Raw genomic sequence first — 22,655 nt, 5'->3', positions numbered from 1 at the left:
TTAACAATATTGATTCTTCCCATCCAAGAGCATGGGATATCTTTGCATTTTTTAAAGTCTTCTTTAATTTCCTTCATCAATGGTTTATAGTTCTCCATGTATAAATCTTTCACCTCCTTGGTTAGGTTTATTTCTAGGTATTTTATTACTTTGGGTGCTATTTTGAAAAGGATTGTTTCTTTATTTTCTTTTCCTATTGATTCATCATTAGTGTAAATAAATGCAACTGATTTTTGGACATTAATCTTGTATTCTACTACTTGCTGAATTCTTTTATTAATTCTAGTAGTTTTTGTGTGGAATTTTTAGGATTTTCTCTATATAGTATCATGTCGTCTGCATATAGTGACAGTTTTACCTCTTCTTTTCCAATTTGGATCTCTTTTATTTCTTTTTCTTGCCTGATTGTGGTGTCTAGGACTTCCAATACTATATTAAATAGGTGTGATGACAGTGGACAACCTTATCTTGTCCCAGATTTTAAAGGGAAGGTTTTCAGTTTTTTACCATTGAGTACTAAGCTGGCTGTAGGTTTGTCATAAAAAGCTTTTATTATGTTCATATATGTTCCCTCTATAGCCACTTTGGTGTGAGTTTTTATCTTAAATGGATGTTGAATTTTATCAAATGCTTTTTCTGCATCTTTTGAGATAATCATGTGGTTTCTGTCCTTTCTCTTATTGATGTGATGCATTACTTTGATTGATTTGCGTATGTTGAACCATCCTTGTGTTCCTGGGATGAACCCAACTTGATCATGGTGTATGATCTATTTTATGTGTTGTTGGATGCTGTTTGCTAATATTTTGTTGAGGATTTTTGCATCTATGTTCATCAGTGATGTTGGTCTGCAATTTTCTTTTTTGGTAGTGTCTTTGTCTGGTTTTGGTATCAGGGTGATGGTGGCTTCATAGAATGAGTTTGGGAGTACTTCCTTCTTTTCAATCTTCTGGAAAAGTTTGAGAAGGACTGGTATGAGTTCTTCTTTGTATGTTTGATAGAGTTCCCCGGTGAAGCCATCCGGTCCTGGACTTTTATTTGTAGGGAGGTTTTTTCTGGCTCATTTGATTTCATTTCTAGTGATCAGTTTGTTCAAGTGATCAGTTTCTTCTTGATTCAGTCTTAGTGGACTGTATGTTTCCAGCGACTTGTCCATTTCTTCTAGGTTATCCATTTCATTTCCATATAGTTTTTCATATTCATTGCCATGTTTTAAAAAAGCCCTCTTGTACCTTCAAAAATGAATAAATGTTCATCTATATTTTCTAACAACATTTCAAGAATTTCTGTTTGCTTTTGATTTTCATTGACATATTTAATCCATCTGGAATTTAATTTGGTTTCAACTAGTCATTTAACTTTATTATCCTTTCCAAATGAATAACTAGTTTTTCTGACACCAGTTAGTGAATAAATCATTATTTCTTTACTGATTTAGAATGATGTATTACATATGCAGAGTCTGTTTTTGGCTTTTCTGTTCTCTTCCACTGATTGATCTATGCTGGGGTCAATACCAAACTTTTGTAATTATTATGGCATTGTAATACTTCAAATGTCTGGTAGGAAAAGTCTCTTCTTTTTCAAAAATATCTCGACAATGTCACACATTTGATTTCTTTAGATAAACTTGGGGATTGTTTTGTGAAGATTTTGTTTGTGTTGTTTTAAACTTATAGATCTGACTAGGGGAAAACCTGGCATCCTTGTAGTATTGCATCTTCTCATACAGAAACCCTGCAAATCTTTCCGTTTAGTTGCAGTCTTCTCTTACATACCTCAATAAAGTTTTTTTTTTCACTTTTGTTCATAAAGACCCTGCACTAACACTCTCTTTATAAAGTATGAGAAGTCCTACATTCTTCAGTCCTCTCTGTAGGTTCATAATAAAGATGATTACTCAACCTTCTTCTCATTTGCATGATATGCCACCACAGATGGTGGGTGACTCCCCTACCTTAACTCCTGTGCTCTGAATAGGATTTTTCACAAGGTAAAAATTGAAAGACACCTAATCAGACATTGACCTCAACTCTTACTGGCATGGCTGCACGAAAGGGGTGAAAGAAAACAGTAGAAATGAGGAGTCTCTGGAGAAAATATCCAAAGGCTGTCCCATGACCCCTGTTCCTGCTGGAGCTTTGAATCATACTTATGGTTTACAATGGAAGAATAGGACCATGAAGAAAGATGAAGAACACTATCAGGCAGTCAAGAATTTCTGAGCTGGCTGGCATGCAGAGGACCTCATGTCAGCTCATTGTGTGACCATTCACAGGAGTAAATGGTTGGGCTGTTCTAATAAGAGAGTTATCAAGCATTTAAATGTGTGATATGTTTGAAGTTCTAGAGTGTAGACTTACCTCCTTCAGTGTGTGAAAGTGTTTTTGTAGTTTGCCAGAGATATCACAATGACACTTTTTGTGAGACTGATTATAGATTGTTGATATAATTTTGCTGTTGAAGGTCAACAGTGTCAAAGAGCTAGGTGCAATGTTCATAGAATCTGAATAGGAGTAGTAAATGGATAGGAGGTTGTGTGCTCTGTGTTGATTATTTACTTTGGCTACAGCATGGGAACAGAAGACCTTCTAGGACCATCCTGGAGCAGGCCCAGATCTCACTTACATACTTCTTTTGTCAACTGAGAAAGTAACCACAAGATCATACACTTACTAGATAATGGACAAAGACAGTTAACATCCTCAGATTACTCTGTCATGAGACTACACTCACCCACATCATGTCTCCATTAGATGGATGCAGTTGCCAGATTTTGTGTTGGCTCTACCACCAACTTCCTGTGACTTGAGGCATGTCATTTCAACAGTTTTTGCCCATTATCATAACTGAGGAGTCAAGTACCACATTGGGACATTTTACTAGAAAGATTTTAAAATCTTTTACAGACCAAAGATTATGTGTTTCTAATTAGCCTCAGTGGGTCAGAGCTACAGGGAGACAGACGTTGAGTTTCCTGGAAGGAAGAGCCTTATAACAGAATCCATAAAAGAAATGGGCTGCAATTCAAGAAAAGGTGGGGAAGGGATGCTGCAGAGGTGATTCAAGCTTTTTATGGAGGCATGGATGTGGTGTGAGCAAATAGTGTTTAAAATTATTTCCAGTATGTGAGATTCATAGCCTTATGGACTGTGATATGGAACAAATAAACAGTGTGGTATCAGGGAGATCAATTTCATCTTAATGAGCGTCATTTTCTTTAGCTATATAATGGGGTATATAATAATCCATGTTATAGTTACTTTAGATTGTTTATTAACTTTTGTAAGCTAATCAAATGGGAGGGATTTTTATTTTATTTTATGTTTTAATTTATCATTATTTTATATTATATAATATGCTATGTATTATATATATATGTTATAAATATATATTATATATGTTATTATATATTGTGTTTTGTTTTAATTCATTGTTATTATAAAGAACCCTGATAACCTCAGTCATATTGCAGAAGTAGAATAAATAGGAAAGAAGTAATAACAACCTAGTGATTATACATCAACTCTGCCATCATTTGAGGAAGTTGATAATTCAGGTGGGAGAAGTGGTTTGGAAGCATCCTTGAGAGGTTGTTTGTTCAATCTCTCATCTCTGTTCCTAATCCAAACTGTACACATGAATCACAGTCCTATTTTTAGGAGATTCCTTTCATATCCATCTTTGGAAACCTCAGCCACTTCTGTCACTATTAAGTGTCATTGAAAACTTTAAAAACATTATTCTGCTTTAAAGAAACACATATATCATATATATTTATTTGTATATTTTAGTCAATTATCTGCTTTATGTGCTCACACAAACACAGCCACTCATATATACATATGTATACAAAGATAATTCAGAAACCCTGTGTGTACACGCTCACACACCTGTGGCTTCACACATATATGAATACATGGTTGCATATAAGCATATTGTTTATGCATATGTTGCATGTGGCTTGCAATAACAGTGTTTTTCTAACACTATATTAAGTGTTTTAATTTTTTGAAGGGCTTTAGAAAACAGAGACCAAATAATTCCAGATGTAAGAGACAATGTTACAGTAAGTAACTGCCCTAAAAGGAGAGAGAAGAGGGACAAAAGACCATTATTTTGGTTAATTTCTTGGTTACTGGTAATAGTTTTGCCCTTTATATGAAAGACTCTAGAGCTGGAAAAATTTGTAATGATTTCCCATTTCAACACCTTTCATGTTATCAATGGGGCCCAAAGAAGAAAAAGTACTTGTCCAAGGTCATACAATAAGTTAGTGATAAGATTGAACAGAGATTCAATTCTTGTTTCAGGCCCGTGCTCTCTCTGTTATCTGGGACTTGAACATTTTTGATCAGCAAACTTTCATCTATACCCTCAACACCTAGTACAGTGCCTGACCCATAATAGATGCTCAGTAAATGTTACATTAATATGCAGTGTAATTGATTGTACTGGACTTTCCTCCCTCATTCACAGGGTAATCTACTTTCAGAAGTAGAATCTAGAACCCCCCTGGGAACCCTGTTCCATTGACCATGCAACATTTCCCTGGCAAACGAGTCCAGGAGCTATTACTTTCCTGTGCAAGGACAGATTCCTCAAAGAAGTCAAATATTGCTCCTAACTTGACTTTATTTCAGTAATCTATATGACAAACTACAAGCATACCTTGTTTTATTGTACATTGCTTCATTGCACTTCACAGATACTGCATTTTTTATGAAGTGAAAGTTTGTGGCAACCCTGTGCTGTCAGGTGATGTTTAGCAATTTCTAGCAATAAAGTATTTATCTGTTTATTTATTGAGGTATAGTCAATTTACAGTGTTATATAAGTTTCAGGTGTAAAATATAGTGATTCAAAATTTTTATAGCTTATACTCCAAGTTATTATAAAATATTGGCTATATTCCCTGTGCTGTACAGTTTATCCTTGTAGCTTATTTCTTTCATATGTAGTAGTTTGTACCTCTTACTCCACCTACCCATATCTTGTCCTTCCCCCTTTCTCTTCCCCACTAGTAAATACTAGTTTGTTCACTATATCTGTGAGTCTGTTTCTGTTTTGTTATATTCATTCGTTTTATTTTTTTTAGATTCCACATATAAGTGATATCATACAGTATTTGTCTTTCTCTGTCTGACTTATTTCAATAAGCATAATATCCTCCGGGTTCATCCATGTTGTTGCAAATAGCAATATTTCATTTATTTTTGTGGCTGAGTAGTATTCCATTGTGTGTCTATGAACTGTTTATATATTTTGGATATCATCCCCTTATCAGTCATATGATTTGTAAATATTTTCTCTCATTCAGTAGGTCACATTTCCATTTTGTCAATGGTTTCCTTTGTTGTACAAAAGATTTTAAGTTTAATAGGTTCCATGTGTTTATTTTTGCTTTTGTTTCTTTTGTCCTAGGAGACAGATCCAAAAAATATATTGGTAAAATTTACATCAAAGAATGTTATGCTTGTGTTTTCTTCTAGGAGTTTTATGGTTTCTGGTTTTACATTTAGGTCTTTAATCGATTTTTGGTTTATTTTTCTATATAGTATGAGAAAATTTTCTAATTTCATTTTTTACATGTAACTCTCCAGTTTTGTTAGCACCACTTATTGAAGAGACTGTCTTTTCTCCATTGTATATTCTTGCCTCCTTTGTTGAAGATTAATTGATTATAAGTAAATGGGTTTATTACTAGATTCCCTATTTTGTTCCAGTGATCAATGTGTCTATTTTGTGCCAGTAGCAGACTGTTTTGATTACTGTAACTTTGTAGTATAGTCTAGAGTCAAGGAGCATGATACATCCAGTTCTATTCTTCTTTCTCAATTTTGCTTTGGCTGTCTGGGGTCTTTTTTGTTTTCATATGAATTTTAGAATTACTTGTTCTTGTTATGTGAAAAATACCATTGGTATTTTGATAGGGATTGCATTGAATATGTATTGTTTGGGGTAATATGGTATTTTAACAATATTAACTCTTCCAGTTCATGAATGTGGTATATCTTTCCATGTGTGTGTGTCATCTTCAGTTCCTTCATCATTTTCTTACAGTTTTCTGAATACAGTCTTTTACCTCGTTAGGTAGGTTTATTCTTAGGTATTTTATTCTTTTTGATGTGATGGTAAACGAGATTGTTTTATTAAATTCTTTTTCTAATAGTTCATTTTTAACTGTATAGAAATGCAACAGACTTCTATATATGTTAATTTTGTATCCTATAACTTTACAGAATTCATTGATGAGCACTAGTAGTATTTTGTTTGCATCTTTAGGTTTTTCTGTGTATAATATCATGTCATCTGCAAACAGTGACAGTTTCACTTTTTCCTTTGCAGTTTAGATTCCTTTTATTTCTTTTTCTTGTCTGATTGTTGTGGCTAGGACTTCCAACACTATGCTAAATAAATGTAGTTTGAGTGGGCATCCTTGTCTTGTTCCTGATCTTAGAGGGAATGCTTGAAAGCATTAAAAAAAAAAAAAGCTGAAGGTTCTCACCTTTGAGTATGTTGTTAGCTGCAAATTTATCATATATCACCTTAATTATGTTTTGGTATTTTCCGTTGAAACCCACTTTTTAAGAGTTTTTAATCTTAAATTAGTGTTTAATTTTGTCAGAAGTTTTTTTTTTCCTGAATTTTTTGAGATGAAATGTGATTTTTATTGTTCCATCTTTCACTGTGGTGTCACATTCATTGATTTGCAGATGTTGAACCATCTTTGTATCCCTGGAATAAATCCCACTTCAGTGTATGACCTTTTTAATGTATTTTTGAATTCAGTTTGATAATGTTTTGTTGAGTATTTCTGCATCTATGTTCATCAGTGATATTGGCCTGTAACTTTATCTTTTTTGTGACATCTTTGTCTGATTTTGGTATCAGGGTGATGCTGGCCTTGTAGAAAGAGTTCAGATCCATTCCTTCTCTGCAACTTTTTCAAATAGTTTGAGAAGGATAGACATTAAGTATTTTTATTTTTAAATGAAGTTATATACATTGTTTCCTTAGACATAATATTATTGGCCACTTAAGAGACCTCAGTATAGTGTAAGCATAACCTTTATATGCACTGGGAAACAAAAAATTCATGTGACTCCTTTTACTGAAATACTCACTTTATTGTGGTGGTCTGGAACTAAAGTCACACTATCTCTGAGATATGCCTGTAGTCCTTAGGATTGCAGCAGCACTGATACTGTAGGGGTGTCCCACTTCTGGAATACTCACAGCAGTGGAAATAAATCCACTGGAATTGGATATAAGTCCTGCCTTATAGGAGTTGACACCTAAAGGCTGTATGGCAATCATAGTACCATCCTTTCTGTGTACATATTACAGTCCTCAGTTTGCAGCACAAACAAGCTGTAAACAAATTGTGTGTTCTATTTATACAAATAAAATCCTGTGGTATGCTAGAATGAATATAGGCCTAGAGGCCTTAGTTTTTTATCTGTTGAGTGAAAATGATGATAGTATGTACCTCAAAGTGCTGCTGAAGTGATTCATTTAAATAGTGTATATAAATCCCCTAACACAGGCCTTGTTCATAATAAGTGCCTATTAAATGGCAGATTTTGTCCTTTAGTGGCCTCCAATTCATTGTTCTTCATGCAAGTCATCTCCCCAGAACTCATCCTTGGAATGAAAGTGTTATACTGGGGCTATTTTTAACAGTTTCTTCAAGCCCAGAATTCAGAAGTCCTTTGACAAAGGGAAGAGGAGGAAAGGAGGCAGGATAGAAGGGAGGAAGGGAAAAAGGGAGGGATAGAGAGAGGGAGTGAAGAAGGAGGGAAGGAAAAGGAAAATTTTGCTAACCTGGTTACACGGAATCTCCTACATAAATAACCTACTATATGTGTTTTCTGTGACTGATATGTACATCTTCTGCTGACTAAAGGAAGTAAACTGAGCTGTAGCTAAATTTATGGGGTTTTTCCCCTGATATCAAATAACAATTGTTCTTCAATTTTTATTCCTTTTCCCTACCACAAACTTTCTTCCTCTGCCAAAAGAATCCTCCCTAAAATCCTGGTCTGTCCCATAAAGCATAGCAATAAATGAGAGAAAAAATACCCAGGACTTGGAGAAAGAAAGGGGTAGAATGAGAGGATGCAGGGGCTCAGGCTCAGGGCAGGGCCATTAGCATAAGTTATGTACTTTTCAGAGCAGCAGGGTATATATCACTGTCTCTTTCTGCTGGTGACTCTACATGCCTCTGAATCTGTCTGTTCCATTTGTGTATTCATTCAGTAAATGTTTACTGAAGGCCTACTGTGTGCTGGGCTGTGCTAGGAGCAAGGGGGCAAAGTATTGACTAATACATGCGTTTTTGAGTAGACTTCCTCCACAATCATGAGGACCTCTGAGTCTGAGTGTGGTGTGTTTGCATGTGTATGTTTCTGTGTATCTGTCTCAACTTAAGGTGTGCATGACAGTGATTGTTTTTCTTCTGTGAGCTTCAAAGGACTTATTTTCATTTGCTGTGACTCACTTCACAATGAGTGGGCTTTATCTCTGATTTTTATAACCTGCAGGATTGGGGGTATGATTGCTAAAATTTTAAAAAACAATTAAAAATTGTGTGGAGTTCTCCCTTATAGAAGGTTTACCTGTACTCATATTATGAAAAGTAAGCATCTTATTAGCTTGAGTATGATCTTATGCATGATTACAAAGGTCAAGAGGGGAAACATTGCCTGAGCTCAAGTGTCTGTTATGCCATACTAAAGAAGTGACAATTTTTGCCAATGATCATTTTCTAATGGCCATTCTTGGCTTTTAGTAAAGGTAGAGCATCTTATTTAAAAAAACAGTGAATAATCATATTAAAGGAGGTCTCAGCATGATATGAATTGTTCATCCCTATGAAAAACACCTATGAAAAACAAACAATATAGCATTGAATTAAACCACCTTTGTTTAATAGATTCCTTGTGATCAAATTGTTTAAGCCATTATTTGTCCACTTCTCTCATCTGGTAGGATATATCTTAATGCCTTTTCTGCCTAGAAATACTTTCCAGTGAGACTCTGGAAACACATTAACAAGGCTGTCTACTCTTATATTTGTTCTCCCAGGAAAACAGAAGTACCTGTGTGCCAGCAGAAATGATTGCACCATCGATAAATTCCGAAGGAAAAATTGTCCATCTTGTCGCCTCCGGAAATGCTATGAAGCAGGGATGACTCTGGGAGGTATGATACTTTTCTCCTTCTTTCTTCTTCTCCCTTTCCCTCTCTCATTCTTTCTTTAAACCAAATTTTCCTCTTTGATGCTTCTAAGGAGGCCTGCTATGCTCTAGATACAGGATGACCCCTTCATATCCAATGTGGCCATCAGCCAGCTGGTGATTTCTTTGTCCTTAACCATTCCACACTGCATTGTGGGGCTCAAAATAGGAGAAGGAGGTGTGAAACAGGGATCAGGACCCATCAGAGAGTGAGTGAGTGTGGACTTGGCTATGAAGAGTTCCCCAGGGGACATAATAGTATTCACCTTATATTGTTAAATGATGTCTAGAATGAGGGAACTAAGGAATCCAGAACAGTCACAGGTGCAGGATGACCCAGGCACAGGCTGGCCCTGAACACCCAGGAATATCCCTCAGTTAGCTATCTGCTATACTGTAGGGCTGGCCACCTGGAATGAAAAGCTGATTTTCTTTGGAGCCTATGACTAGGCTGCCAAGCAGAGCCAATTTCCTATCCCATATCTCCAGGGATGAGCAGGCCTTTTAATCATGTCCTTTTCTTTTTAAATCTATTGACCATTTCCAAAAGCATTTAGTTCAGTAACAGAGTAGATTGACAAAATGAAAATACAGCTCTTTTATGGGCGATCTCCCATCATAATGCTCTCTGTCCTCTAGTCTGGGTCTACCATGAGTGTTGTCACCATTACAGAAAAGGTTTGGCTGACACTTACATTTTCCCCCTTCAAATTCCTCATTTCTTCATGTTTACATCTACTCAGTGCCAGAGTCCTCCCTACTGCCTGATGCTTCCAAAAAGATTCACTTTTCATGAGAAAAGCAAGCTCATTAATCTACTTTGATTTGGAAATGGAACTTGAAGAAAGGCAAGCTGTTTCTGAATGCCTGAAACTGTAGCCTCGTACCTGATTACTTATTATCATCCTGGAAAACCCAAGTGCCTAGAATCCTGCCCTCTCCCATCCCCCTCTCAAGGCTAATTTAGAACACTTGTTATCTTTGTCTTTCTGCAAGGTACTCAATACCTTGTCTGCCTATATGCATATTTACAGAAATCAGTTTGTTTTCTAACCACGTTTGGGTCTCCATGTGAATAACTGTATCCTCCCCTCCTCACAGGCCAGTGATAGTCTTTAAACAGACCAAAGTACAAGTGAATTGACCTAGGCTTAATTTGAGACAGTTTTAAAAGAAGTATCTCAAGTAGTATCCAGTACTACTAGATATCATAGGCACTGTGAGTGGTTTTCCAGGCAGCCACTTCAAATTAAATTCAAATGTCTCAGAAAAAACAACTTTGTTATTTGCTTGGCTTACTCCAGAGGAATTCTACAATTATGGTCTACAGTGCTGAGGAAGAAACAGGACTAGGAGTGAAGTGGGAGTGCAGAAGGAAAGCCAGGAAAGGTGGCAAAGTCATTGACAAGATGAAGTTTTCTCCATATGAATGTTGTCACAACATTCATGGGGGTGGGGAGGGATCATCCCATGGTGAGGGTTCTGATACACTCAACTCTCAATTATTTAGCCCTCTGTGAATTGTGTATAAGAGATGGGGGCTCCCAAGTAGAGAACCTCTTGGCTTTCCATCTGCTGATAATGAACTGCAAGCACACTTTGACACAGATAAATTTTAATGGTAACAAAAGTCCTTGTAATATTTGGGTCCAAATCCTAAAGTTAGTTTCATGTATCTGGCTTTACTTGGCATACCTTGTAATATGTAATAGCTCCAACAGGCAGAACATCACCAGAAATCACTCTTTATCATCTCAAACCAAAAGTACCATCAAGATCCTGTCTGGAAGGCAATTAAAAGGAATCATATGTTCAAGTAACATGTTGGTAGAAACCCAAGTGTTTACTCTCTTAGACATCATTACTTGAAAAATAAACCTTTCCATTTTGTTAAATGCATCTCCACATTCCCTGCTTACCTGCTGCAAACCCTTCCCAAGTTTACTGTTAACTTACATATTCAGTGTCCACTAACTATTCCTTTACTCAAACAAACAATGCAAAAAAGAAAACAAGCATTGATAGAGTGAATATATTATTGATGTGCTTCTGAATACATTAGTAATAGAATTCCTTTTTCATAAGATCTGAGTTTAGTATAAACATTCTGATCACTGTGAAAGAGAAGTAATATAATTTTGTTTTATTTCTCCTATCACTCAGTTCAAGCTTGTATAATATATTCCAAAATGGCAACTAGAAATCTGGCCTTGGGCAAGTCCTTTCTCCCCTCTGAGGCAGTTTTACCATGACAAAAATGTGGTAGTAGGCTTCACCAAAGACTTTTTTGGCACTACGATTTTGTGATTCTATATCTAAGGTCACAGAGAAAGGATTGTAGATGTATCAGTCCTTTTTTGGATTGTCTATCCACTGTTCTAGAAGCATAGATAGTCTAAACTTGAGTGCTTTGACTTGCAGAGTAGTTTTTGCTACCTCAGGTCACACCTAAATAAGATATATCATGTGTCTAAAAGCAGACTGTATGGATAGATTATTGACAGAGTGGAGGGCTGTCTTTGTATCTTAGAGAAGCTGGCACTCTGCAGCTGATGATTGCTTGGTCTTGATGCCTCAAGATCTCTAATCTGGCTTTCTCTCCAGTGTTCCATCTACTGTTTGGTGATGGAATCTCCTCAACTCAAAGATACTTAAAACACATACCCTTTTCCTTTCTGCTTCTAGGCCTATCTTCCTGTTGATTCCTCTTTTCTTAGCAGCTCTTGGTGCTTCTGAAAGGATTCTGGAGGTGGTTGTATTCTCAGAGTGCTTCCCTGAAAGACTACTTCCAGGCTCTCAACTGCCATTCTACAACAAGGATAAGCCTTTCTTTGAGCATGGTTCATTTCTGGCTGCTTTTGCAAAACCACGTATTGCTAATTGCTTCAATCATCTAACTTCTTTGCCTACTTTTCATTAAAGTTATAAATATAACTGTCCAGAGAAGCACCTTCTCTCGGGTGAATTAACTGCTACTTTTTCACAGCCCATAATTAGAATTAATATACAACCAGTCTCACTTTGCTCTGCACCTCCGAAGGATATACTCCTAGTTTCCAATATGGAATGAGAAAGAAAGAATTACCTTACCTTATTATCTTCTTCCCTGACCCTTCCTTCCTTCTCATTTTCTCTCCTATTCCTGCCTGATCATTATTTCTTTTTGTGTTATGTAACTCTTTGTGTTCTCAGCTTTTAATAAATGGCATTTGTCTTGGCTTACACCCTCCTTTCCTGAACCATGGAAGATGGTAGGCCTTTCAGGAATTTCAGGTAGCAGCCAAACCCCAGAAGAGGAGAAGAAACATGGAGCCCCAGAGCATATGAGAACCTGAAGTTTGCAGCATTTTTTCAGGGGTTACTCTAGCATAGTTGAGGAGTCTCTTTCCTACTAGGAGACTGAACTCCACATCTGAGGCTCAAAACTATTAACAGAGATGCAGGTTTTAATTTTTTTTTAAAGAGATACAGGTTTTAACTACCTCCATGATTCTCTAGTTTAGAGGATGGCTCAGGGAGCCCTGGCCATGAGCTGATATTGCCATGGACACTATGAACATCTTTGTTGTTTCCAGTGTTGAAGGCAGCCTTGATGCCATCTCTTTCATCATTCTCCATGCTCAAGAGCAGCCCAGCATTGCTACTTCTGCATCACATGCCCTGGATGCGAAAGAGTGATTCCAATGCTGACACATCATTCATGGCATGGTTCTTCAGGATACAAGTTTCACAACATTTATTCATGCATCTATCTATCCATTCGTCCTTCCAGCAAGCCAATTAGCTAACCCTTTCATCTTTCCACCCATTCGCTCATCTATTTATCCATTTAGCAAATATTCATTGAGTGCCAACTATGTGCCAGACACCGTGGTAGGCATTTAGGGAGAACATATATGGGTAAAATATAATCTTTTTCCTCAAAAAGTTAAACAGGGGGAGAAATACAGTGATAATTAATACACCTTAACCTTAAAGGATAAATAGGGAATGACTGGGAAGAAGTTGAGTTGAAAGGACATTCAAGGTGAAGGGCACATTTTGAATAAAGGCACAGAGACTTCAAAAAAAAAAAGCATTGAGGTTTTGAGGAATAGCAAGTAGTTTAATATGGCCATATCTGGGGAAATGGAGAAGGCAAGCTGAAAAGAAACCACATTGAAAATGTACTTGGTTATTATGCTAAAAGCCATTTGAAGAGCTATGGCACAATATAAACATGTTCACATATCATTTGAGATTTTTTTCACATGTTTGTTTTTTTTAATAGAATTAGTGGCAGCATGAATGTTGTATAGTTGGTGGCTTGAATTTTATAAAAGAGATAGTAGACCAGGTAGAAAGAGAGAGAAATTTCTAACATCAAATTTTGTTAAGCATCTCGGATTACAACCTTGGTTCCTGGAGTTAGTTGCCTCTGTTTGGGTTGATACCTGCAAATACTGACCATGTGCATGGTCTTTCCTTTATACAAGTCTGTTGCCTTGATCTAGGCCAGTGTTTCTTAGTGTGGGTTCTGAGAAAAATAGTTTTGTGACATGGGTCCATGAAAAAATGATTTTTATGGTCAAATAAGTTAGGCAGACCTGCAAATTATGGACTTGCTCAGGAAGATTTACAGTGCATGTTAGCATATCACAGACCTTGGCAAGTATTGCAGTGAAGTAACCTGAGGAGCTTGGTAACTCAGGATTCCCAAATTTAATTCAAACAAACAAACCTTTTTTCATATAGTATCTGTTCATATCCTACAAAACCACTGTTTTCTGGAATATGCTTTGGAAAACTTCGTTATAAATAAATACTCAGTCTAACAGGCAGACAGTACCCCTAGCCCAGGTCATCCATTTTATAGATGTGTCTATCTACATGTGTATTGCTTACCAGGAGAATCAGTCAGGAATGACTTCATGACCAAGAGCAGACCATCCTCACCACATCTCAAGAGTATGCCCCAGAGGCTACTAAAACCACTAAAGTAAACTATGTTGCGTCTATAGTATTATTGTCATACACACAGGATAGGACATAATCCAAGCCAAAGCAGGGTTATTACCTAAGTTATCTAATGGCCATAGGTATATATTCCTGACCCAAGGAGCATACTAAATATATTATTTCTAAGAAATACTATGAATTCTAGCATCATGCAGGGTGATCACTAAATATTTTGGATATGTAGACATTGTGCTCAAAAGTTTAACAGTCCTTCTGTGCACTCTGTGACCAGGATTCCCACATCCACCCAGAACCTCATTATGGTCCTACCACATACTTTCATTGCCCAAGTAAGTATCCCATTGCCCATGTAACGATTGAAACCCTCTAAACCCTGTTCAACAGACAGCAGAGTATCATACAGAATCAACAACGTAGAACTCAGTTAATGGGCTTTACTCTCTTCTACTTTGACTCTATAAATTAGAGCCCTAAAAGTCTCCAGGTTGGAGGTGCAAGCAGTAAATCTCAGTTCTGAGAAGTGCTGCTCCCCACACAAATTTCTCAAATACCTGAGTGCTCCTACAGACCTGCATTAGTGAAGCATGCACAGAAGAACAGAAATGCCCTATAAATTTTGACCTCAACATGGATAACATGTGGTTCACTATGACAATTTCTGGGATTTTTTGTTTGTTTTTGTTTTTATTTTAAGAGGCCCTGTGTATAGTGGAAGTAGCATGATGGACTAGGATACAGACAGGCCTTGTTTCTAGTCCTGGCTCTGCCACTTAAAATCTTGATGACCTGGGGTAAATCATTAGATCTCTCTGAGCCTCAGTTTCCCCAGCTACACTATAAGAATAATAAAATCTTACATACAAAATCGCTGTAAGTTTTTATAAAGAAACTGGTACATAATAGGCACACAATAAATATCACTTTAATGTGGTGTCTGGGAGCCTGTTCTCTCTGCTATTACAGTATGGCTTCTGGTACTGGTTCCTTGATTGTCTGGTCTCTGAACTTCCCTTGAATCAACCCTCGTCATCTGTCCTCCGAAGCCAGTATCACCATCTTCCAATTGGTTACATACGTATTAGGTGACTCATTGGAGGGAAAAAGATAGACTTCTCTCTAATTGTAGTTCTCAAGTGAACTTGTATATAGAGACACCAGAGACTATCTCTTTTTTTTTTAACATTTTTTATTGAGTTATAGTCATTTTACAGTGTTGCATCAAATTCCAGTGTAGAGCACAATTTTTCAGTTATACACAGACTCATAGACATAGAACACAAACTTGTGGTTGCCAAGGGGGAGGGCGGTGGGAAGGGACAGACTGGGAATTCAAAATTTGAAGAAACTGACAGGCATATGTAGAATAGATAAACAAGATTATACTGTATAGCATAGGGAAATATATACAAGATCTTGTGGTAGCTCACAGAGACTATCTCTTAATTCCTCTAAGCCAAATTATCTGTGACAACACAGATGTGTTGTAGTCTGTCTCTAAATGTTTGCTTTTAGAGAACTGTGGTTAGAGGTGAATAATTTTTTCTAATCATCAAAATTGATACCCCATATCTGGTACGTGAATGAGGATCTCACTTGTAAAATTTCCACTTAAAATCCCTGAATTTTTAAAGTGTAATAGCAGCAGAAAGATTTTATTGTTATTTACTTTTCCTGTGAGTGCTCCAAATTCCCTTAGTTGCTTTTGAGAGAGTAAAATGATGTCATAGACAATAGTTTCGAAGGTAATATGTGTAAGGACAAGAATACACAGCACATAATAGATCATATATACAAAGGCAAGTATTTTCCAAATATAACTATTCAGAAAAAAAGTTTCATTTGAGCTGATAACATAACTATTTGTATGAAAACATTTTACTTTTGATTTAAGAAGAGTGCCACCTGTTGTTCCAAATTAGGGAACGTATTCCTTAAGATCACAAAAGTGTTTAAAATACTTTCTTATTGTCCTGAACTGATACATAGACAATTTACCTGAGCAAGGTGCTGTTTTAAGAGACTTTTCCACATAATTTGGGATCACATTTGTATGAAGTAGAACTAAGGGGGAAAAATACACAGCCACCCAGAAACAAACAGAGCCCTCAAATTGTCCATTATTGATAATACTTCCATGACAACAGATTTCTAGGAAGTAAACTGCAAATGGCATTGCTACCCTGGATTACCTCTTTTCGAATCAGGTTCCATTCTCCTCAGTCCATTTAATCCTTGCTACACTTTTTAAAAGATTTCTTAATCCAAGCTTAGAAATGTCCTTCTTTCCTTGTTTAATACCCCATTGGACCAGTGGTTCTGTGGCTGAAGTGCAAATTGATTGTTCAGGGACATTTCAGACTTCTAGCAGTCAGCAATTAAAAAAAAATGTAAGCAGCAATTCTGAAGAAATCACCTGCAGAAAACTTGGACTGGTGTTTGGAACTAAAAAGAAAATCTGGATCTTGACCAAGACAAAAGGTCACCAGCCCAGGCCTACACAGTGTGGTGTATCATGCTGGCCACAAGGAAAATGAAAGAGACTGAGGACTCTCCCCAGGGTGGAAAATGAGGCATGGAAGCTTTGATTAGTGAGCTGTTAGGCACACAGACATTGATTTCAAAGCATTACCATCTCCAGGCTGAGTAATAATGCTTGTAATATTATGGGATTGTTTGGCTGCTGCAAGAAATTCAGAAGACTGAATAGGGAGTCTTTGTTGGCCTCTGAGTTGCTGTAATGAGACGGTTAAATTCCACCTCCCTTCTCTTCCTCCACATCCTCTTCTCCCAACCACCACCACCACCTAATTCTTTGCTACTGTGCACTGAGAGGCACATATAAACATATATTTGAGCTCTTTAGTGTATTCGTCAATAAAGCAGAAAATAATGGGGAAAACAACCCCAAATTGAAAGAATTTTCCATTTCCCTATCTCACCTCTGTCTTATAGGTAGATAGGAAATGAGAGACAGAAAACCCCAGTCCAAAATGTCAGCCAACCCCTTTTTCCAATTTTGCATGCTACCCTCCTGTGTCAGAGGATCTGACTCAAGTATCCGATTATGAGGACTGCTAGGTGCTAGCCCATCTTTAAGTTGCTGCATTCAACAGTGTCTCTCTTTCATATTAGAAAAATTCCAGGTTGGAAATTGCAAGCATCTCAAAATGACTAGACACTGAACAAAGGCTGACCTGCCTCATTCAGAATGAGGATTCTAGAGGGCACTAGTGGATAGCCAGGAAACACGTGGAATCTGAAACTTAGGGGCTTACACCCTTGCTCCTCAACAAAGACTCTGATGTTGGGGCTATTGGGCTACTCTCTTAGTTGATGACTTTTCCCAGTGGGACTGCTGGTGTTTCCCTAACTCACAGGGATGTTGTGAGGATTAACTCCAGAAGTCATAGCAGTTACCATTCATGTAGTCATGAGTATCATGATTGTTGTTTCCTGTAACATGACTTGGCATTAGCAGAGTGCTTTTTAATTATTCTTGATTGTATATGATGGCACCAGACTATTCATTCAGGTGAGTGCAGTGAATCTCTAGCTCAGTTGCTTGCTTTCCACAGTGTGCTGCTGCTGGAAAGAAGCTTTGCTAACAGGACTCAAGGTACTACCTTGAACAAGAAGCCACTGTGCCTATCTGAGGGTCTTGTGGCCATTTTCACTTGGTTATTAGGCAGTTCATGAGTTTCCCCTTACCTGCATTTTTCTGGAACAGTGTCAAGGCTCTAGATTTTAACCTCAGGCTCCATCATTGAGATGAAGGTAACAGCTGATCCACAGAAGTCCAGTAAGCAAAGACCAGACTTGTGTTTCTCCTGGAGGAACACCCCCAAGGAGCCAACCAGCCCCTTTCTTCAAATAGACCAGGAGACTAGAGTCAGACTTTTATTTTTTCCCCATTCCCAAAGTTAAGATGACTCTGCTTTTAGGAGCGCACATATGCTTGAACTTTTCATAAAGCAAGAGGAAGGCAAACTCTAAGAATCAGTGCCTACTTCTCTTATTTTCTATTGAAGTTAAGATGATAGAGGAAAGTAGATCAGACTTTACCTCTTCTAGCTTTAGTGCCTCCCACTGCTCACTCACATCATATACTTGCTCAAGTTTGAGGCCTTGTTCTTCTCCCAAGACAACTTTGCATTGATGCATGAGGGGAGACATTTAGAGTTTGTAATATCTTGCTATTCACGATCTATTACTCAGAGCCTCCATATTGAAACCAGTTTGCTTCTGGTGGATGTGGAGTCATTGAGACTAGGAGCAGACAAATATGAAAGTGAGTAGCACTCTTCCAGCCTTGCCTGGGGCCTGCATTTTCCACCCTCTTCTTTCTCTTTCCACCTACACACACACACACACACACACTCACACTCACACTCACTCACATTTCTTTCTCCTTCGCCTGACTCAGCAACATTCTGGAGAAAAGCCAAGGGAGGACATTAAGAAGGGAGGGAAGTTTCCCCCTCCTCGGGGCAGAATTTTAATCCCCAGGACAACAAGAGTTTCCCTAATGTGGGCTGAAAGGCTAATGTGTTTTTTTTTTTTTAACTGCTTTCTATTTGTTTGAATGTTGCATATTTCTGCTAGTGAATTTTCCCTTAATAAAGCCATTAATACACCAATGGTATTTTCTTATTTACAACAGACTGACAGAATTAGTGCTGTTAATGTTGGGCCTTTTTTTCTTTTCCTTTTTTCTTTCTTTCTTTTTTTTTTTTTTTCTCTCTTTTGCTTTCCAGGTCATGCTGACCTGTTCGGCTTGGACTGTTTCACATTTGTTTTTAATGTCAGTTTAAATGTAATTGTAAAAGCATGTATGCTCTAAATTCATGTAGTTACTTTTTCCAGTGGAAAAGCCTGGTATGCAAAAGCATTTCCAGGCTCTGCAATTTCACATGAGTGGGTTTTTGGTAATGACCTTGTGCCCCTCACCCAGGATGGCATCTGGACAGTGAGCCTCTTTCTTCTGGCTCAGTAGTCAGAGAGAGGAGACTTGGAAACACTTTCTGCCAGATCCTGTGCTTTGGCAAGGATATGCAGCATAGCATATCATTCTATTATTAATTACGTTTACTCCTCCATGAACTAAAAACCATTAGACTAAATAGTCCAACATAAACCTTGAAAGATAAAATTTGATATTCTTTTCCCTGGCTATTCCTCTGACTCAGAATGGGGACTGGGAGGAGAATGGGGGCATGGGTAGAAGGACCAAAGAGCCTTCTTGCCTGAGAGAATTTGGCCTAGGCTTATTTGTGTATGCTTACACTTGGATGCACCCCCTACTAATCTCTCACTACGTGCCTGCCAAGAACTGGCTCTTTTCCCTGTCTCTTATCCCTGTCCTAGTTCTTCCCCACTCATCACCAGCTGACCCTTCTCCTCACTAACATGCTACTTTACCTGGTAAAATGGAAAGAGTACCACCCTAGAAGCCAGGATACCTGGTTCTAGTTCCTGCTCTGCTACTATCGAGCTGTGTGACCTTGGGCAGGACTTAGCCTTGACCTTCAGTCTACTTTTTTTTTTTTTAATAGGGATTAGTTTCAAATGGGAAAGGAATAGATAGACAAGATCTGGGGCCTTCAAACATTTTCTTGGCAATGGAACCTTTTCTTCAAGCAAAATCTGATGCAGAGTCCCAAATGTAGATATAGAATAAAGCACTGCTGCTCTAGTTTGAAAGGAGGTGGGGTTATTGGAACCACATGCTCAGGCCCACTTTGCCTCATTTCAGGGACCCTTAAAGAAACTTGTAAAAGCTGTGAGGCTCCACTACTATACTATATTGATGTCTGAGGAACCCTTCTAATTTGATTATCTCTCCTAATTGATTTCAATCCCTGTGGAAACATTATATGTTTCATTTTTTTCAGCTTTTTCAGAGAGAAGTTCATCTGCTTGAGATAAAGGGAATGACATGGGGTGACGTGGTGCTTAGCAACTAGCAAGAAAGAGTCAGAGGCATCATTTACTGACCTACAGAATTTACTGTGTGCTAAACACCTTACATGCATTCACTTAGGGGAAGTTACAGCAGCTCTGTGAGGTAGATCCTATTATTATCTTAGGATTCTGAAACTTGTCAGTTTGGTCCCCAACCTTTATCTCAAGGCCAGTTGCCCAAGATGGAAGGCAATATTTCTTATAGGTTGCCAACCTAAGCAATTTTTCAGAATGCTTTCTAGCTAGAGATGCATTCTGGAAAATGTCATAGCTTGTCCATCGGCATACACTTTTACAGAATTCAAAGTACTTCCACTGAGATCATCTCATTTTCTCCTAATAATAGTCCTATGCAGTAGTCAGATCGTATTGTCACCATTATACTGATGAGCAAACTGAGGTGTAGGAGAAATTAAGGAATATGTTCAAGGTCAGACCTCCCATAAAACTCTGAATACTGCCACCAAGCATAAAAAACCCTTTTTTGTGAATAACATTTTAGGACTTTGATGTCATCATTGCATTCTGCTTCCTTAAGTTCAGTGAATTTTTTTTGCCATGCCACAGTCTTGGAGGGTTCCTTTGGTGATGTAGAATCTTCCCTCTACTCTCAGATACCACCACAGTGTATATACTCTTCATTAACAACCTCATTAATTAGGTACTAATATTATCCCCACTTTACAGATGAGGAAATTGAGGTACAGAGAAGCTAAGTCTTGTCCAAAGTCACACAGCTAGTAAGCAATAGAGCCAGGCTTAACACTGAGACAGTCTGGCTCCAGATTCCTTACTATTAACATATATCTATGTTATATACATATACATATACATATACATATACATATACATATACATATACATATACACACACATATTTCAAAAAACTAATAACAAAATAAGGAAAAATATGTGTTCTGGAGATCATATAGTGAGCTCCCCTGGATCTTAATAAAGTGTTCCTCTGAACTTTTAAGCTGAAACTTGTACAGTGAGATCTCCTGACTCTAATTCTATTGGATAGAAAGATGGCTGGCATGATTTAAGCCAAAGGCCACAAACTGGCTTTCTGCAGGCCAAAACTGACTTGCAGAATTGTTTGTCCAACACAAACAAGACTTAGACTGCCCCTAGGCAGGACATCAATCACTTTCACTGTCCTCAGCCCACCCTTTTAATGGGCACTAGACTGTTTTAACTCATCTACATATCTGCCTGAGTAGGGAAGATATTTGAGTTCATGACCCATAGATTTAAGCATTATAACATATAAGCACCTGCACACACATATAATTACAAACGTTCACATAAGTACAGCCTAGCCTGGCTTCACAAAGAATTTGCAGCTCTGCACCAAATGTACCTTTATGTTTAGTTAGCATTTAGAATTACACTTAAGACCTGAATTCAGTTTTATAGGCAGTTAGATGCAGAAGAAACTCAGTTACTTTTTCATTTGATAATGTGTCACTCTTCCTGTTCCTTCTCGGCCATACCTGGTACTCTGTTAATTGTGCTGTCCCTTCTTCCCTGTGCCTGAGCTTGGTCACCTGTAAGTCACTCACCCCCTACTCTTTAGGAATGGATGGAGTGTGAAAAAAAATTTTGGAGGGCTCGCTAGGTGCCAGGCAGTCTCTCTCATTTATCCCTCATTTAGTTCTCAGAAGTGTCCGAAGAAGTAGGTAGTGGCAACCCCATTTTACAAGGGAGGAAACTGAATCTCAGAGAAGCTAAGCAATGGGCTCAAGGTAAAGCTAGTAATTGACCAAGCTGGGATTTGAACCCAAGATCATCTGATTCCAAAGCCTATTATCTTGCCTACACCACACTTTTGTAAGGAAAGTGTATTCGTTTTCCACTGCTGCATAACAAATTACCTCAAATTTAGTACCCATTTATCAGCTCACAGTTCTGTAAGCCAGAAGTCTGACACAACATGACTAAATTATTAGCTCAGTGTCTCACAAGGATGAAATAAAAGTATCAGCCAGTCTGCTTCTAATCTGGAGCTCACAGCTCCTCTTCCAAGCTTATATAATTATGGCAGCACTCAGTTCCTTGCAGTTGTAGGAGTAAGGTTTCTGTTTCCTTTCTGCTTGTCAGTCAGAGGCTGCTCTCAGCTTCCAGAGGCTGCCCTCATTCCTTGCCATGTGGACCCCTTCACTTTCAAAGCCTACAGTAGGGAATCTTCCTTATGTTGAATCCCCCTGATTCCATGAATGTCTTTCCAGAAATAGCCCCACCCATTTTAAAGGCTCATATGATTAAGGCAGGCCCATCAAGGATAACCACTCTTAAAATTCAAATGATTTGTAACCTTAATTACATCTGCCCCATCCTCTCACAACAGTATCTATATTAGTTTTGACCAAATAACAGGTAAAAGGTGTGTGTACACCAAGGGTCGGGAATCTTAGTGGCCATCTTAAAAGTCTACCTACCACAGGAAGTGATTTTTTATGCTTCAAATTCCATGGTGAGATGTGGGAAAGA

General features: G+C 37.9%; 1 protein-coding gene across 1 annotated transcript in view; it reads left to right on the top strand.

Annotated features, from left to right (window-relative positions):
* AR (androgen receptor) overlaps window positions 1-22,655 on the top strand; it is a 194,227-nt gene that overhangs the window by 148,220 nt on the left and 23,352 nt on the right. Inside the window, exon 3 of the mRNA XM_010973649.3 lies at window positions 9,091-9,207. Coding sequence (XP_010971951.2) covers window positions 9,091-9,207 — 117 coding nt within the window. The remainder of the gene's footprint in view (window positions 1-9,090; window positions 9,208-22,655) is intronic.

Source organism: Camelus bactrianus, chromosome X (genome assembly GCF_048773025.1).
Source record: "Camelus bactrianus isolate YW-2024 breed Bactrian camel chromosome X, ASM4877302v1, whole genome shotgun sequence".
Classification (NCBI taxonomy): Eukaryota; Metazoa; Chordata; class Mammalia; order Artiodactyla; family Camelidae; genus Camelus; species Camelus bactrianus.
The sequence above is the reverse complement of the archived record's forward strand: the minus strand, read 5'-3'. Positions and strand labels throughout refer to the sequence as shown.